The 19,478-nt window shown below is 40.0% G+C and overlaps 1 protein-coding gene across 1 annotated transcript; it reads left to right on the top strand.

The window, feature by feature from the left end:
• The first annotated feature begins 1,848 nt into the window (after window positions 1–1,848).
• LOC106821181 lies at window positions 1,849–17,504 on the top strand. The gene is made up of 12 exons (XM_014825877.1): window positions 1,849–2,143; window positions 5,848–6,026; window positions 8,399–8,541; window positions 8,841–8,939; window positions 10,269–10,391; window positions 10,736–10,855; window positions 11,203–11,295; window positions 11,814–11,912; window positions 12,165–12,239; window positions 12,948–13,043; window positions 14,937–15,051; window positions 16,235–17,504. Exons 1-12 carry the CDS (start codon window positions 2,013–2,015, stop codon window positions 16,318–16,320), a joined length of 1,359 nt encoding a protein of 452 aa, XP_014681363.1. The 5' UTR covers window positions 1,849–2,012; the 3' UTR covers window positions 16,321–17,504.
• The last annotated feature ends 1,974 nt before the right edge of the window (window positions 17,505–19,478 follow it).

Below are 19,478 nucleotides of genomic sequence, written 5' to 3'. Positions count from 1 at the left end.
TAGGCCCTATAGCACAATAATTTGGTTCCATGCTAATTGTGTAATGCCAATTTTTTCACCTAATATGTATTATAGAGATATACACTGGAAGCTATATTAATTCATTTCTTTATTTTGGTTTATTATGGCCAAATGTGACATGTACAACAAGATTTTACTTCAGCTGAATCTGGTGAACAGCAGAGAAAAGCCTACCACCACGGTTGTAGAGTCGAAATCAGACGAAATCGGAAGAATCGTCGAAGTCTGTTGGCTCTTTGCCAGCTTTTGGATAGTTGTGTGGGGAAAACGGAGCTATAGTGTGGGTGTTCTATTCTTAGTTTCCCACGTAATCAAACATGCAATTTCCAGTTAATTAAAATCGCTAATAAACTTCGTCCTTCCAGCGTTCCGATTGACTTTTATATTCTCGAATCTCAAAAAAATCATCTCATATTTCTCGGTTCCCAGCTACGTGATTAAAATGGTGTGTTCCCACGTACAGAAAACAACTGTTCCCACACAGTTTGATGTTGTCACGTCACAGTTCTGGTTTGGAAATATCCCGTTAACTGCCGCTCACTGCTGGTATGTCAATGCACGGTGGCTGAGTTCCGGACCACAGCCAATCAGCGCACTCCATTCACTCGACTTCATCGAAGCAACAATGTAAAATAAATACCACTAACCCTAACCCTAACCCTAACCCTAACCCTAACCCTAACCCGTAAGCGAACCCTAACACTAGATATAATCCAACCATATATATAAGAATAATTTATTACAAAACACTATCTATGGTGGGTCCGGAACTGAAGTGGGAAAAAAAATTTCGCGCACGGGTCACATTCACAACAGTAGCAGCTAGGCTGAGCTACCGGACAATACCCCAGAAATGAATGTAGGCTAGATCCGAATATTAGGATGTGACTACTATAGAGTCTCGGGTGTAGATGTTGTTTAATTCCTATTTGCCCCCGTACCGTTCAACTAACCTTGCGATCGCATGATTATGCATACATGCCATCAAAGCGTAAATAAGGAGGTTCTTTATACCCCGCCCCCCCACTCAGTGTTATTTAGGGTACGCATATGCTCGTTCCCTCCCTTTGAAAGCACCCCCCTATCTCAGGACTGCTAAAATTTCTAAACCCCCCTTTCGCAGGCTTTTTGCGGGGTTTTCCTGCCTTGGAGACCCCCCTAAATCCGGAACACTGCCCAATGTACCCCCTATCTCAGGTGAGCTCTCATTCCAACCGTAGTGACGTTAGTGTAGCATGTGGAACTGTCGAACCAGTCTACACTACGTAGTGTAGAGTTCAGTGATCGAGGGGAACTAGGGGGCAATATTTTTACATTTCAAAATTAAATAATCCTGAATGAGCTTTCAAAACTAGCAGGAATTTCAGGAATTTGATCCCGGGATTTGATAAAGTTTTCTATTATATTCAAGATGAAAGAGAGAGAGGAAAAACACCCCCTTTTTAAAGATATCTCCGGGTGAAAAGTCAAATACACCCCCTTTTTTACAATTCTTGGGCCGGATTTTGTCGCGCGAAAAATACCCCTTTACCGGAGATTTTGGGAACGCGCATGCGGTCCCTCCGACCTCGGGGGGGGGGGGGGGGGCGGGCTTTATACGCTCTTGATGCCATTCATGATTGTGCTTCACGGACATTATAACTACCTACAACATCTTTATATAACAACTTGAATATATTAAAGGTTTTGTAAAATAAAACTATCGCGACATTTCGAATTTTTTTCGCATAGTCGCATTCGTCTTGTAAATACAAAAGAAACTAAACAGCCACATTTAGCTTGTATTAGCGTCCATTCGATGGCGCCACAGTAGGAATACGTAAACGTTGCTTCGTAAAAATTGTCGGTGCAGAAAACTCAACTGTTTTGTTTATGTTGTTGTATTACTCTTAGCATTCTCAATACTTTGGCTAACCCTATAGCTACTTTTTATGCCTGTGGTTTTGGTAGGCGTGTACCTCTCTTAGTAACGTGTTTATGTATCTATTGAAATGATGAATAACCATAAGGAAGTATTTAACTTGTTAGACGACATCAGTGATTTGTCAAGTGTAGATGACCTGGATCTACGACAAGCACCGCATAATGAAACTAAACTGCTAAAGAAGAAACCAAATAGGAGGTAAGACTTGTGTGGCTATGCGATATACACCTGATAATTATTACGTGGCCTATATGATAATATCACCCTTCACTCTGCAATAGCCAACAAATTGAAAAGGCAACTTGGATATTTAACCGTATACGGCAGAGTTAGATACAATATTCAACTAGACAGAGGGCACTCACGGAGAGTGCATACCTCCGCGAGCATGTAACATGTATGTGTTACGAGCTGGCTCGCCGCTCGCTGCTGGCTGCTGCTGACTGACTCGCCTGCTGCTGACTCGCCGCTCGCTGGTGGCGGCTGCTGACTCGCCACTCGCTGGTTGCTGCTGACTCACTCGCCTGCTGCCGACTCGCCGCTCGCGGACACACACACACCAGCAGCGGTACCGTGTGTCCAGGGGAATACACGGGATACACGGGAGCGGCGAGCGATTTCGCTCCCGTCAGCTTTCAAAGCGCTTTGGTAACAACAATTACGAGAGCGAAAATTTTGGAAGATACGAGAAAAAATCGCTCCCGTGCCGCCGGCAGCGTTCGAACTGGAGGCCCGAGCCCACCAAGTTTTTCCTCGGGCCACCATCTCTACGAAACTCCCGGTCCTCCTGACCGGCACTTTTTCCCTTCATATTCTTCTTCTTCTTCTCGGGTCACTACACTACACTCGGCCCAGCCACTGCAGCACACAGGACTTGGCACGGTGGTTGAAAGCCTCAAGGTCTCCAGGGCTACATGGCTCTGGCAATAAGGGGCATTTCAGGAGATGTCCCATAGTCTGGTCCTCCCCGCAGTCGCATTCGATTGGACCATCTTCAGTGTATCCCCATTTCTGCATGAGTGCCCTACATCGACCAAAACCTGTCCTGAGGCGATTTAGGCACAACCACGTCGGCCATACCTCGTTGGCTCCGGGCGGGAGGGATTCCTGGGGTCTGAGTGAAAGCTTATGTTGGCTTGCCTGAAGATGCTTTGACCATTGGGCGATCCTGTAGTTTTGGAGGTTGCCATCCAGGGGTTGAACCGCGTGGATGAAACTGTGCCTGGACTTTAGTCTCTTCTTTACTGTTTCATGCTGGAAGAGGGGGTGGCGGGGGTCATTCTCTTGGTTAAGTTTCTCTACTTGGGATGAAGCCATTCGTCTAACGTGTGGGGGAGCGATGCCACAGAGCAGGTAGAGGTCATCTACGTTGGTTGGTCTCAAGCATCCAGAAATGGCTCTGCAGGCAATGTTCAGAACTGGGTCAATTTTTGCAGCATGGGGCGACCTACTCCATACAGGGCACGCATACTCAGCCGCAGAGTAGCACAGGGCGATAGCAGTGGTTCTGATTGTCCCGGCGTCTGTTCCCCATTTAGTATTGGCCAACTTCTTTAGAATACTGTTTCTGGCACCCACTTTGGCCTTTGTCTTGATGATGTGATTCTTGTAAGTTAGCGAACGGTCTAAAGTAACACCTAGGTAGACTGGGCTATAGGTATGTTTCAGCCATTTGTCATACCATTTGACTTTCAGATGTCATACCATTGTCCTTCATATTCTGATGAAATACTACTAGCCACACGAACGCCACACGAACAAAAACTCGCGATAGTCTAAAAAATCGATTGCGGGCACGTAGACAGTAGTGCAGCCAGTGTTTTTATGACCGCATAACAATAAGTTTTTATATCGCAGGTGTTATCGTTGGGAGTGAGGGCATGACCAGTGACACCTGACACGCACGTAATCAAAGCTGTAAACTGACTTCGTCACTTTTCTTAACGTAGAAAGTGGACTATTTTTATTCAGTTAGATATCTAGAAGCAATGTAAACTGTATATATACTTATAAAGATTTTAGGCACTTGTAACTTTGCGGATGTGCGGCAGCATTGATCTATGCATGGGGGTACCGTGGACTGGGGAGGAGAAAAGCGAAAGTAAAACCTTGCCCAGAAGCTCCCGGCATTCCTAGAGATTCCAGTACAAGTTTTTTTTAACATACTTAAAGTAACTAAAAACTCTCTCTGAAGTTCTGAACTTGCTCAGTTGATGTAAAAAGAAAGTTAAAAGATGAAAAGAAATGAAGTAAAAAAAAGAAACTTGAAAATAACCATACCATCATTACCATGATTATAATTCTTGATTTTCTGTCTTTGTCATGTTACCTGACTATGTGTACTGTGTAGTGCATGTCTGTCTGTGTGAATGAAATTGAATAAGAATTTGATTGGTTTCTTAGTCGAGTGAAATTAGATAAAAAAAATCTGATCGAATGTAATTTGTTGACGATTTCTTAACACTGATAGTCTGATACTGGTGCTGAGTGCTGAATGCTGATGAATGATATTAGAGTCAGTGCATCAAAATTATGAAAATTTTTACATAATTATGCTATGAAAAAGTAGCACTGGCCAAGCCTAAAATAGCTCCTGTAAAAAAAATTACGAGAGCTCTTTTTTTTACACAAAATCAAAAAAGAGCTCTCGTAAAAAAAAGTAATTTTTAGGCTGACACACACACACACACACACACACACACACACACACACACACACACAACCGATTACATTACCTCCCCTGCAACTTCGTTGCGTTGCGCGGAGGTAATAATGTAACCCAAACACGGGGTAAGGGGGACCCCTGTGTTTGGGTTACGTTATTGTATCTAACGGCAGAGTATCCACTTCCGCTATTTTACCGTACACCAGATTTGATTGGCTAGTAATAGTATAATAATGTATGACGTCATCAACATTACGTTCGAATCCCATAAGGTTTAGCTATCTAGAAAACTTTAGGTTCAAATCCCATTTATTTCTACACATTTGTCGCCCCGTTTGATCATAGATGCTATTTTCCGTGAATCACGTTTCCAAATTCCAATACAAAACCTTTTGAACACATTCATAATATACTAACATACATATATACACTTACACGATTTTAAATATTATCTCCCTCTCCTATCACACCCAAGGTGAGCTATAGTGTCATTGACACTTTCATTTACGTAACCAATTGGGAATTCACACACACGCTGGGAAAACACGTAAACGCTCCTATGGTGTGGACAGGTGAAAGCGCCTTAAGACCTTTGTTATAGCATGTCTGCACTGTGGTCATTTATTACTATATTAGACTTGAAATTTCATCTTAAAATGATTATGCTGCAGTCCCCTGAGTAGGAGTCGTTACAAATAAACTTGTACATAATTTTCTCAAGCTTGCTACTTTTTTCACGTTCAGTGTATCGAAAGATCAATGTGATGAGTGTCTCCAGCTCACGTGATTATAATCCCTGTAGCTTCAAGCCATAAATGCTATAATGGGAAAATTTTAGCTAAGACAAATTAAATTCGCACGTGGTTATGGCACCTTCTTCAAATGAACTGATCTTTTTAGATTATTAAATTCTAAATTCTTAGAAATTTTGTAAACTGTCTTGAAATATTTTAATTCAGTCCAAATTACTTAGATTTTTTTCGTATGGGATAATGAATAAATGCTATGTAAACCCCAGTCCCTAATTTCGATTCTCACAATGAGACAAACCATGGCCCATTTTGAAATTTGTTTACCAGTCGGATAATTTCACTTATTCGTCATGCAGATTTTTTACTGGGCAGCAATGTAGGTCTTCCATCACAGCGGCAGTGTTTTATTTCTAAGCACCGCCACTCTTGCCCGATGACGTACAAATATACACCTAGTAATTCTCTGTTGGCTTTGTTGCTCGCAGGAAGAAATTGAAGTCGGGTCGACAGACGAACATCGACTACAGATCTTCGTCGTGTTCGTCATGGCGGTGCACGCAGGCCGTCGTGTTCGTAGTGCTTATTGTCGGACTCGCCATCTTGTCGTGGGTCACGCTGACGCTCTACAGACAAGTGAACGACCTTGCGAGCCGCTGCAGTCCGGGTATGCGGTCCCACATTGTCGATGTTGTCGCGAGAAAAACAAAAACAGTAATAATTTATACAGGTGTTTAAACCATTTTAAAATAAGTGTTTTTTTCGCTGTTTCTTTGCATGACACCTATGTATAAAGCCTGGCGCACATGCTATGGTTTGTCCTGTGCGACTTTTTTCGTTCCCACCTGGTGGGTGAATTCGGAGCGTGTGCGGTCTCATTATCCTGCGATTTTTACCCTGCGAAACAAATACCCTGGGAAACAAATCACCAGATTTTCAAAAATCTCATAACTTTTGTAATAAACATCTAACAACAGCTTCTCTACTGAAATAAATTTTAGTGTGAAAACGCTTGCACCATGTTACAAAATAATGCAGTTAGCTGATTTTACTAAATAAAATGCTGCAGAGTTTCATGAAAGATGGAGGATGAAAGATGGGGATCAAACATTGTTCCCCATCTTTCATGAAACTCTGCAGCATTTTATTTATTAAAATCAGCTAACTGCATTATTTTGTAACATGGTGCAAGCGTTTTCGCACTAAAATTGATTTCAGTAGAGAAGCTGTTGTCAGATGCTTATTACAAAAGTTATGAGATTTTTGAAAATCTGGTGATTTGTTATATCATAAAAGTGGAGAGTAACTACCCAAGCTATTTGCATTTCAAAAGGGGTTGAACATTACGTAATAGGCACTCTTGGCTCGTAATGCATACTAGTCATGCAGACAGTGAGTGAGTGCTCTGTTTATAATGTCTGCACATGTATGCAGAAAACTCAATTAGCATGGCTCAAAGTCCATCTCACTACCATCTCAGTTACATTTGCTCTAACTATGCAAAGTGAATTGTCTTGCCATTGACATGAGCAGGGCTGTCTAAGGATATATATATAGGTATATTAGGGTGCGAAATTAATGCGAGTCCGTAGTCAAATACTCCCTGATTTGACATATACAGACCTGCCAACTGTTACGTATTGCCCGTAATTTGTTACGGACGCGAGTCAAAATTACGGTGTTACGGACGACCTCAAAAAATTACGGACAGCAAGAAATCTCTGAAATTTATATTTTTTAATGCAAAAAAAAGAAATAAACACAGTGTAAAATCAACTATTATCATGTAACATGACTACTGTGTCTGTAGATTTAGACTAATAGCTCTTAAAACGTAACGGTACTCACTGAAAATGGTAAATTATGCTGTGTTATGCGCTCGTCTGTCTGGTTTATGGGTGCAGCCATTTTGAATGACGTCACGGATCCAGGAATAGTAGTACCGCACTGAAGGCTATTTTCAGCCAATCACCGTGAGAGATAAATTATTATTATACTGTAATAAGACTGACAAAAAGGTGTTACTGACAAATGCCTATTTGTTACGGAAAAATCCAATAATTATTACTGATGATCATCAGATGGGGTTGGCAGGTCTGCATATATATGCAGGAGTCCGTGTGACTCCCTAAAAATTCTGCTATACTGACTAGTTCGTTCCAGAGCATGGCCTCGCGGAATTGCCGTATTTTTTCAGCAAATGTCCAAAGAAAATTGGGCAGACGTACAACCGCATGAACTTCAAAATAAGCACAGGCGTTAAATATTGTTAATATCTATATTTTTGAACTTCAGACTGCGGACTCCCTCTTTTTGAGGGTAGGGAGTCCGTTGGGCTCCCTTGTTCAAAAGTTAATTTCTAACCTTGTATATATATATATATATATTTTAATAATATATATTTGTTACTCTGCCATCATCGCATTCATGCATTATCATGAATTGCAGTAAAATTATTACTCTTGGAAAACACTGAAAACTACACATTAAAACGATATGTGTAAAGCATAGAAAGTTGCTTGAAAAAAGTTGCTGAAAAGTTGCTTAGGCGATAGATCCATCTTCTATCAAAATGCACGAACTGCTGTGAGAAAAAACTTGTGTTGAGTCACTAAATGTGTTGTATACAGTGATGCTTGTGTGAAGTGTCCGTTTTATCTACAGCTTCAGAAAGTCTCGAATAACAGAAGTTTGAGTAGCTCTAGAGTTTTGAAGTTGTGACAGAAACTGCAAGATAAAAGCCAAATGGTCTGACTCATCAGCAGTGTTTCAAAATTAGCCACAGTATCATTTCTAAACCGTTTTTTTTTTAACGACGGACACCCATAATGTATTATGCTGATCATTTCCACAAAGTTATGAGCTTAGCTTAATATCTTTATATTATAACCTATTCTTTCATTCTATACTTGTAATGGAAGATATGCAAACAAAACTATGAGTTATTGCTCCGTGCCATTATGTGAGTGCACTATGTCAGACATGAGAACGTTGTGTGTGCAGCTGATGTGTAAGTGTGTCGTGTTATTTCGTTCCTAGCCGGTGGTTCGGAATCCATCGCCGAGCAGCTGCAGCTGTCGCAGGATCGTCTCAGCGCTCTCGAGAAATACTTGAAGGTCTACACGATGGGACCGAATGGCCTTGATGAGCTACACGACAACCTCACGATGGCATACATGCAGGTCAGGGTGCGAAATTAACGCGAGTCCGGAGTCAAATACTCCCTGATTTACTGTCGGACTCCCTGATTTGACATATGCAAGGAGTCCGTGTGACTTCTTGTTCAAAAGTTCATTTCTACTCCTGCAGGTCGTATCATTATGCGATCATTACTGTTGCTAAAATACCCATGGACGTCACTAGTGCTCGCGAAACACTTTATTTCTTTAATGAACGGACAGTGGTATAAGCACTCGTCTTTTCAGCGCATTCTAGATGTTGCTCCTTGTACAAATAATGGTTCGGTTATACGTTGCAACAGATCAACGCGTTGAACGTGACTGTGAGTCAGCTCCAGCGAAACATCACCTCCAGAAGCGCCTTTTCATCCCTCGTTGACAACCCGGAGGATTTGGTAGAAGTAGGTGCTTTATTTGTTAACTGAATCGTATTATATGTTAATCCCTGTCAGTTGATTGGTTGTGATGTAGCATGCCAAACACGTTCATTCTGTTTATACACTGCATAATTGCACAGTGAGTTAGTCACGCTGATACAGTAGTGTCATCACAAAACCTCAGCCAGAGTGCTAGGATTTATTATGAAAGCAACTGCTGGAACATTGCACTGTGCACTTGGTCTCGTGATACATTTAAGAAGTTGTAGGAGCAATCTGTATATATATAGGCCTACTCCTTTAATGTGGTAACCCAATGGTGCGAAGGTAGGTAGGCCACACAAAAATTTATTTCACGGCAAAGATATTATATTCGTGGACGCATGAAAGTTCGATAATTAATCATTAGCGAAAAGAATGTGTATTGGGTATTTTTGGCATTTTTGGCATTTTGGTTTGAGCAGGTGTTATACGTTATATGGCTAATACGATATTTGAAGGGTTTCCTCATATTACAGGAGATGTTTACGTGCATACGCCACATGGCAATCTTAATGTCAACATGTCCATAAACTAATAACGCTTTTGATGTCTCCTGTGATTACTACTTAGACGATTCGAGATTTAATGCACCAAGTTATGGTTATTGAAGGCACGGTGCTGAGTGTGTTATGTGTTGCAGGGTAATACCATAATGGCTTGATTATTATATCAGAGATGCTGAAAATTTTCTGTGATTCTGAAAATCAAATTTGATGCTTTGCTTCACAGGTGATTACGTGCAATATTTTGTTTTCCAGCGAAATTGGAATTTTTTTGACAAAAGTTGCACTGAAGTCGTGTTTTCCCTAAAGCTCACAATAAGCGGAAAGTGTTATATGTGTCGTTTCTAGAACGTGTGACATCGTAAATATTTTACTAAAAGTCATCAAACTAATGTTGTGTTCAAAAGGTTATCAATGTTTACGGATCACTAACTTACTCTACTGGCGTTTTTTACTAGGATGGAGTCATTTTAGTAAAATTGTTAGACTTTAGGCAAAATTGCATGGAAATTATATCATATAGACACAGTAGATCTTTGCATTTTTTAAGCAACGTTTGCAAGGTCACCTGAGTTCAAAAACCAATCAGATTTTTAGCTGCAGGCACTATATACTCACTCCTCTGATATAACTCGTTAAGAATTCGCAATCGTATGACAATAGTTTACCAAATGTTATTCTTCCACTTCAGTTCTGTTCCCCGCTGTCTGCCACTTACCCAGCATCTGCACTTTGTTGTCAACCGAATTGTGGTAAATTGGCTTGCTAGACGGCTAATCCTCTATGAAGTGTATGTAACGTTTTTCAGGGTATAGGCCTAGTAGGAAGTCAGGTGCTGACTTTACAGGAGGATTTGATGGAACTTCAAGATGCAGTGAAGAACTCTGCACAGCTCAAGTCGGATGTTGAGACCAGATTCAACCTAATAACCGTGAGAGATTCTGTTCCAGTAGCATTAGTTTAGCATTCACGTACCATTAGTAATCACGGCCGTAGCTTTCTGACGTCGTAGTGGGGAATCAGCGTGCACTTTAACAAAACGCAGCATGATGACAGTTTGGCAGCATATATGGCAGAATAAATATATACACGTAGGTGAAATCGAGGTCTGTTTCACTTACAATGCATGCACCTCTATAATATTTAAATAAGAGTTTGCATTGTTTTGATAAAGAACAAAGACCAAATCGTCCACTGAAGGCTAGCTTAACATTACCTGTCTGTGGGAATTGTCATTATTTATTCCCCTGAAACAAACTTATTTGCTTTTTGCAGAGTCAATTAGAGAGGCTCAATAGCAGTTACTACAATAGTGAAAGCAAGCCACTCACACCAGCTCTCCCCCGCGGCTATTCAGGAGAAGAGCTAGAGTTATTAACTGAGATGTTAAATCTGGTAATTCTGTGCAGTGCTTTCCACATTTTAACATAATTATAGTTCATGCTGCAATATACAGTATAAATGTACTGCAATACTGATCGAGGCATTGATGTAGCTTGTGAGCCATTTATATATATATATATAATATATATCAGGAGCGTATAATGACAAATTTTTGTCATTGACAAATTTTGTCATTATACGCTCCTGATATATATATATATATGCACACATGTGTATGTATATGTTTGTGTAATATTTATAGACACATATAACAATATGAGCAATACAACTTACTACTTCCGTATATTTATCTATTATCTAACTGTTAAAACTTTCAATCAAATTTTTCTTACTTGCAGAATTTGTCAATCGTTGAGAGAGAGCTAATGAGTATGAATACTACACTATGGGGACAAATTGGGGAGATGGGAGGAGACATCGGTCTAAATAAGGTATTATGAAACTGAATTCTAGAAAATGAATATGGATATCTTTTGCACAAGTTTCCCATCCTCACTGTTGTTCAACTGCTGTATCACCCATGGTCCATATTTCTTTCGGTATTGGGAAAGTAACAATGAAAAGGGTATATAGTCTGCTTGCATCTTGTATGTGCAGAATACTTATCGGCTGAGCTGATTTGATTGCAAATTTATCCAGTTGCATGCATTACAGCCTAATTAGTTGGCATTTAGGACAATTGTTTATTTATCTGAATCCGTGTGAATTTTAATCTTTATATCTAGAAGTATATATTTTATAAACATTTCTTTAAACATAGTGATACTTTCTGCATATTTTTTTAGAAGTTACTTGTCATCAAACGTCTACTATATATTTGATTAGCCCTAAAATAGCGCATGAGATTTTACTTCACAATTTCACATTGGTAGTTAATTTTCGTTATTGTATGCTGTTGAATGCATGCATGCATGAACTAGTCATTGATTTCTCTAGCTTTGTTTGGCAGGTGAACCTTCAGCAACTATCATCAGATATCGGTGAATTAAAGCCTCAAATTTCCATTCTCATGGCAGCTGCCAATAATTCAGATGCTCAACATAAGGAGGTATGTACTCTTTTTTTAATTTTGAGCCAGATGTGATTTAAGTCGATGGTGGTTTTGTGAAGTAATGTAATTTTGTAATTTTAAATCGATACTTTCAAAGGCAGAAAGAATATAATATCTGACTGCTCGTTTTTTGCTGCTTGAATATATTATTAGAGTTGAATAAATGCAGGCTTTATCAAATATTTGTGTGCTGTGAAGTGAATAATCAGTATTGGTGCCTTTGTGAATTTTCTTTGGCCTCGAATACAGGATTCAGAATTCGTCCTACAGTTGCTAGATGACATTGGGAATATCACAGACGAGGTTTCTTTATTTAAGCAACAGGTATATATATCTAGAGCAAAACACTTAACTGTTGATCTATGAGCCAGTTACATTAGCATGATTCTTCGTGCATTAGTGCATTATATGCCATCAGTTACGTGGCTTGCTGTCAGTAACGGAAGCCTTGCACGTCTCTGTCCCGCTGGGTTATTTTGCACTTATATGTCTCATGTACTGCTAAGTAAACGAATGACTGTGCAATTGGCCATTAGGATTTTTTTTCATTATCCAGAAGCTCCCTAAGAAGTTGTCACAGTTGGTTTATAATAGTAGTAAATTTTTGTAATGTTTAAATTCTGTGCTATTTCTATTTATGTATCAACTGTTACTATATTATATGTTAATATACGCAGTTATTTGTTGTTAACTGAAGGTAGGAAAGGTTAACAGTGAAAGACGTGATTTTCAGCTGCATCATCTCAATTCATTCATGCGTACATTCTGATCGACACGAATCATTTTATAGTTTTAGTTTTATTGTGCCTGCATGCAAGCATGTGTGTGTGTGTACGTACGTATGTATGTATGTATGTATGTATGTATGTATGTATGTATCAAGAGTGGATAATAGAGACACATTACATACATACATATTCCTATACTATATCCTCATACACATACATTCTCTATTATCCACTCTTGGTATGTATGTATGTATGTATGTATGTATGTATGTATGTAGGATATAGGATTTCTTTCTCTTGGCAGATGTCAAACAGTGGTGTGCTAAAGAGAGATCAGTTAGAACCAATTGTGCAGGAGATCATTGCCAACGTGACTAGAGACACATCTGACCAGCTTGCGGTAAGTGCTGTGCTGTCATTTACAAAGCATTGTTGGTGGGAGTCACTATCTTCTGTGTACTAGAACATGTAGGTGATTGCTTTTTCTCGTACTCTACACATCTGGGTGTAGAAATGTGGTCATATTGATGCAATACTCCTCGGCAGCCATGTTGCTAAAATGTTGTTAGTATGTCCTGTGTGCACTGTTGCCACTTTGATGAAGATTTTTCAATTCCACGGTATGTCGTAGATGGTCATTCTCGTGCTTGTTGACTACTCTATTACACATGTAGGTGCTATTACATAGGCAATCTTGCATCTAGAATATATGTCAAAGGTTGTGAGAATGATCATAGAGTTGCTCCTGTTTTATGAAAGTCGTCGTGTTGTTTACTCATGTTGTATTCCGAGGGCCCGTTGCCAGAAACAAAATTAGTCTTAACAATAGTCCCAACTTTTCTTTATCTTGTAAGAATAGATCTTGGACTTGTATATCGGACATCTATACACTGCGTATGTGAAACTTGTAACTTTACCATGTTTCTGTCACGGGTCTATGAGAAAAATTCAATATTAGGACTAATGTTGTTTCTGACAACAAGCCTCAGCTTCTGATTGGATTTTAAAATGTCACATGGTTCATACGTTCTGATAGCTCTCATAAAATGTCACACAGATTCGAATATTTATTATGTGCAAGCAATGGTGATAAAGTCAGTCGGGTTGAGAACGTTGACATTTAATGATTTAATCATGTACAATGTTATGTGAAAATCGTTACTGTTCATAACATGCCAGAGAGCTGAATCAGACAGGATTAAACTCCACACGGGAGCGGTGCCCGTAATTTTCTAATATGAATGGGAATTTAAAACGCTTAGTGATGAATTTTTGTAAAAGCTTTCTGTTGTTTGCAGGAGAAATGCATTAGTTTGAATGATTTTGTAATATTTGTAATTCTCAAACATTATTTCGTTTGTGTGAGAGTTTTGCGCAGTCGTTCACTGTTGTATTTATACGCCAAGCGGAAGAAAATTATTTGAATTCTGACATTTGTAGTCATCAGAAAATCAGCTGTGCAAGCAATGTTTTTCCCTTGATGAAATACTTTTCTAACTGTTCTGTTTTATTTTTTGTTTAATACCTGTCTGTCGGTCCATCAGTCTATCCATTATTCTCCGTTCATTCATTCATTCATTCATTTATCTACAGTCAAACCTCGGTTATTCGAACATCAATTATCCGAACAAGATCTCAAGTTCCCGTGAATGTTTAATAATTATTTACGATCAGATCAGTTATTCGAACAAAATACTCCCCTCCCGTCTCGTTCGGATAATCGAGGTCTAACTGTAAACCGTTTGCCCCGTCATTCCAACCACTGGTGTCAATAATGGATTTGAGCCAGAAAATATGGACTTTTTTCGCCTAATCTACTCCAAGGATCTAATTTCGAATATACCATTAAGTTGTTGTTAAAGTGAATACGTCACCGTAAATACTGAAAGTGAAAATAATTATGTCCACTTTTTCACTAAATGTAAGTGATTCTGTTCACTTTTTATGATTAAATTGCTACATTATACTTCCTATTTTGCTATTCCGTTCGATGTGAACAAACACTCGTTACTCATACATAGCCCATAGCAAGCATTTAATGTCGTGATAAATATTTCTCAAATATTGTGCTTATTTTAAACAGATTTAAATTCACTTTTTAATTATTTTAACCTGTAGTTCTTTATATCCTGCATCATAACTTGTGCATGATAGCTATTTCTATAGTACTGAAACTATACGTGGTCTTGCATACCAATATTACAAGTTGTATCTTTCATATTTTTTAAAAGTTGGCCGGCGCATCATTTATGCACAAGAAATTGTATAGTAACTGTTATTTTGTTTATTTCAGGTATTTGAAAGTGCTCTTAACAAGTTACAAACTGATGTTGCAGTGCAAGGAAATAATCTAACCAGACTTGATGCACATATAACTGCAATGCAATCGTTTCTTAGCACCTTGACAGGTGAGTGTCGGTGAAAGAGGACAACAGAATTTATACAGATCCCAACAGACAGATAGTTACTATTTCGTGACAAAATAATTTGAAGGCCAGTATTATGCTGCGGCACGTAGTAATATAAAAAATACCGCCATCAGCGGAATTTTATACATAAGATGGTGTTTCCCACCCACGTCTTCCTTATGTTCTACTCTTTATCACACACTAGGTGGCAGCAGTTGCTTTCACATGCACATGCACTCTCGTACAATCAGCTAATCTCGAAACTTCAGATACGGTGATTGAATATATATCATATGCCTACTCTGCTACGAGCAGAAGGTACATTTCTTGAACATTGAGCTCCGTGTGTCTATTGGTTAGGATGTAACACGAGCTTGCATCTACAGCAATTTGAACTTCTTTTTTCTGACTATAGCTAATATTAAATGTAAACTGTTATTAAGCGAATGTTGAATGATAGCTAAATGTTTTCCAGAGAAAGTATTTCAATAATTTTTCATGATAAAATGGGTAATTACAGAATAGCTGAATACTAAACAGCCAATCAAGTTTGTACAGCTTTGTTTTTGTATTGTTTTAATTAATATTGTTAAGTTGCTATCGGTAGGCTGTATTAAAAGGGAAAAAACAACATTATTCTTGCTGGATTTATGATTGCTTGTATGTAGAGATCATCATTTATAGCCGATGTAATCCGTGTTTAAGTGGTTGGAGCAGATTCCATTCTGTAGCTTAGATGCGTGAGCACTGTAAAATATTTCATTGATTCGGATGTGTAGTTAGCTGTTGCTATAGTTATCCCTCATTAATATCTCATTGTGACAGAGCGTTTCACTCTGAGCCAGTGCTGAATGATCAGAGCTTTCTCACTTATTGCCCATCAAAATCGCATTGGTTTTGTTAAGTCAGGCAATATTGCCAGAACTTTTAGATGCTCTGTGAAGACAACTTAACGCGGTTGAAAAGCCATGCTGCCACCGGTACATGCACTGTGGTGGCTAGTTGGCTCGCTGCCAGCTCTCGCACATAACAAACGCTCGCAAACCTGTCGGGGACATCAGTGGGGCAGTAAACATCGAAAACATTCCAAGGGACCCTAAAAGCCAGGTGTTAAGGAAACGGTCTATTTATATATGACTGGCGTTTCGTATGTATCGGCGTTAAGAAAAACTTCTTCTTATAGATATTTTCAGCGATGATTACGACGCCATGGAAGCACCACCTGATGATGAACCAGAGGACACCGACAAGACGACGTCGGAACACTAACGATGCTAGACAACTCTCCTTTAGATATGAACTGTATTCGGCCGTTTATTATGTACAGTATTGTTATAGATTATATGTGTTGTGTACGTGCATCTGTGTGTGTGCGTGCGTGCGTGTGCGTGTGTTTGTGCGTGCGTGCGTGCGTTTGTGCGTGCGTGCGTGCGTGCGTGCGTGTGTGTGTGTGCGTGTGCGTGTGTGTGTGCGTGTGTGTGTATGTGCATCTGTGTGTGCGTACATGCGTGCGTGCGAACGTGCGGGCTTGCGTGTGCGGGAATTTGGGTGGGGAGAGAGTTTGTATGGATGTTGGATGTGCATGCTTATATCAAAGTCTACGCTTCTGTATGAACAGTATACATTATGAAGATTGAGATGCATCTATTAAGGTCTGGCCGTATCTCATACATGTCGAACAAACGTGCGTGTACTGCTCGTGGTCTGATTGACTGGATCTCTGAATACTTGCCTCAAAGCAAGATGAGACGTGTGAACATGTTGGCTATATTTTCGTCGAGTGTGGAGCAGCCTCTTTGGACGTGTACGACAATAGACACAACTTTGGAACCAATACTTTACCCGATTGTGCGGAGAACGATCACTGCTCTTACAGCAGTGTTTCATAGTAGTTGTCATATAAACGCCCTCGCTCGTCTAGTTACCAAAACCGTACGACGCTAGCTGGTTGCTGAAACCAATAGCGAGGGGGTGACTCATCCAGCGTTGACCGCTATAGTTGCGGCGATATATTGCGGCTGTCATGTGAAGCAGCGTAGGCCATAAACTGGCGTGTTCGGCCGCTGTTGTCTTGTCGCATGAGTCACGCGCGGCGGCGGCGTCGTAAAGAAGACGTTGATCGTGCACAGCTTGTTAGCCCCACACATAAACCTCCCGCGACAAGCCCTTAACGTGAAATGGGACCAGTCGAGTGCTAAGTCGCGTGGAAACTGGCTAGCACCGTTCCCTTATACTGTGATCGCTCGTACTAGTTATATATATATATACGCCTATACCGTGGCAGGTGGGCGGATAGTTTAGATCGCGCGGGTTAATGTTTTATATGATTATATCAACTGCTCCGGTCGTAATATTTGTGCAAGTATGTGTGCGTGCGTGCGTGCGTGCGTGCGTGCGTGCGTGCGTGCGTGCGTGCGTGCGTGCGTGCATGTGTGCTTACGTGCGTGTGTGTGTTTCCGTGCATGCGTGTGCGCGCGTGTGTGTGTGTGTTTCCGTGCATGCGTGTGCGCGCGCGCGTGTGTGTGTGTACGTGTGTAGGGTGTATTATTTTTCCGTACATGAATGCGTGTGCGTGTGTGTGTGTGTATGTACGTGTGTACGTGTGTACGTGTGTACGTGCATGTGTATTATGTTTCCGTGCATGCATGCGTGTGTGTGTGTGTGTGTGTGTGTGTGTGTGTACGTGTGTACGTGCATGTGTATTATGTTTCCGTACATGCATGCGTGCGTGTGTGTGTCTACGCGCAATAATCACGTCAACTAACGTGAGGAAGTTAAATATGCGTGTGCGCATGTGTCAGTCAGTTCGTGAGCGTGCTTCAATTGTTGCTGTTATTAATTCTTATACAAACAGATAAAGTATATTTTAGGTAAATGCTCGTGATTCGACCGTGTGACTTGTAGAAGTGACACACTCAGGATTCTTGTTGTGACAACTGTGACCGGCCCTTTATCTATCCTGTGTTAATTCATCGTTAGTCATTCTTGGTCAGGAACCGAGAAGGGCTGCTTGTTGCATTATCAAACCTCGATCGATTCGATGTATGTTTTGCATTGTCAACGATTGCAGAAATCGGCCTAAGCATGCGCAATGTCCGCTAGAATTTCGATGCTATATGAGCCCAGAACATAAATGATATATCCATTGTAAAGTCCTGTTTGAAGATGATGATGATGATGATGATGATGATGATGATGATGATGATGATGATGATGATGATGCTGATGATGATGATGATGGCGGCGCCGGTTGTTGTTATGGTTACGCGTATTTTTAGCTAGCTTTTGGTCAACTGCAGTTGTATCTACCTTGGCGTTCTATTGTTCAGAGGTCGCTCGCCAGAAACGTAAACAATTGTGTCACCATGAGTCTAAAATGTCTTAGCATTCGCACAACACCTGATATGCGAAAGCTTTGACGTCTAGGTGAGTCTAAACCTATAACGACAACTGTTTACGATATTACTGGCAACACCCCACCCCCCGCATTTTAATATCGCCGCTACCGTTCTGAGTGAGCGTGGGGTGAGCGGGATGGGGGAGCGGAAACATTCATGAAATGGGCTGATTGTCATGATACTATATTTTCATTGGTTCCTGTAAAATCTAGAAACTACACACTTAGATTTGAAAGTCAAAAATTGAAACAACTGAAATTGACGTATTTGTTTTTTACACGACGATTTGTATTTCTGTTCGCTATCCAGAGCCTCTTTTTGTCAGTTTTACTGTACTAAAATTAATTGCAGTTGTATACTGTGTAGGATAAATTGAGCAACATACATTGCAAGTTGGAATATCTTCTGTGCTTTCAATAGTTTAATTTCGTAGTAACGTAACAATGTGTTTAAATTCCCCCTCTGTGTATGCGCGAAGCTGCTAGTGATGCCGCTAGTGCTGAAGCTGCTACCGTTGCTAATGCTTGCACTTTTACTATTGTTATTGCTAACGACAGTGCTACGACTATGTGAACTTTTACATACGCGTTGAATTTCATTTTGATTATTTATTGATTTATTTTAACACGTCGGAATAAATAGGTATAATCTTGTAACCTTCCTGTGTTGGTTTACGCCAAGTTCACCAGGGATGAATCCAAGATCGCTATCATATTTCTACGTAATGGGCGATTAATTTTCAGATCCATGTGTCCCTGGCTCACTATAAAATAAGATTGTATGGAATTTTATTTAATATATTTGTGTGCATGTCTTCGTATTGGTGGCATGTATTCGGAGAGGCGTTCCGAATTACAGCAATTGCACTAATAGTTACTACAACACAAACGTGTTGTAACTTTCGTGGTGAAGTAAGCACACTTATAGCCATTTACCTTCCATGTATTATATTGAAGGACTTAAGTTTGGTTAATCTTATAAATAACGAATGTTTAATCATTGTTTTATTTTATATATGCGCGTAACGTT

Source organism: Priapulus caudatus, unplaced genomic scaffold (assembly GCF_000485595.1).
Source record: "Priapulus caudatus unplaced genomic scaffold, Priapulus_caudatus-5.0.1 Scaffold3, whole genome shotgun sequence".
Taxonomy (NCBI): Eukaryota; Metazoa; Priapulida; class Priapulimorpha; order Priapulimorphida; family Priapulidae; genus Priapulus; species Priapulus caudatus.
Note: the sequence above shows the minus strand (reverse complement) of the source record. Positions and strands in the feature narration are given on the sequence as shown.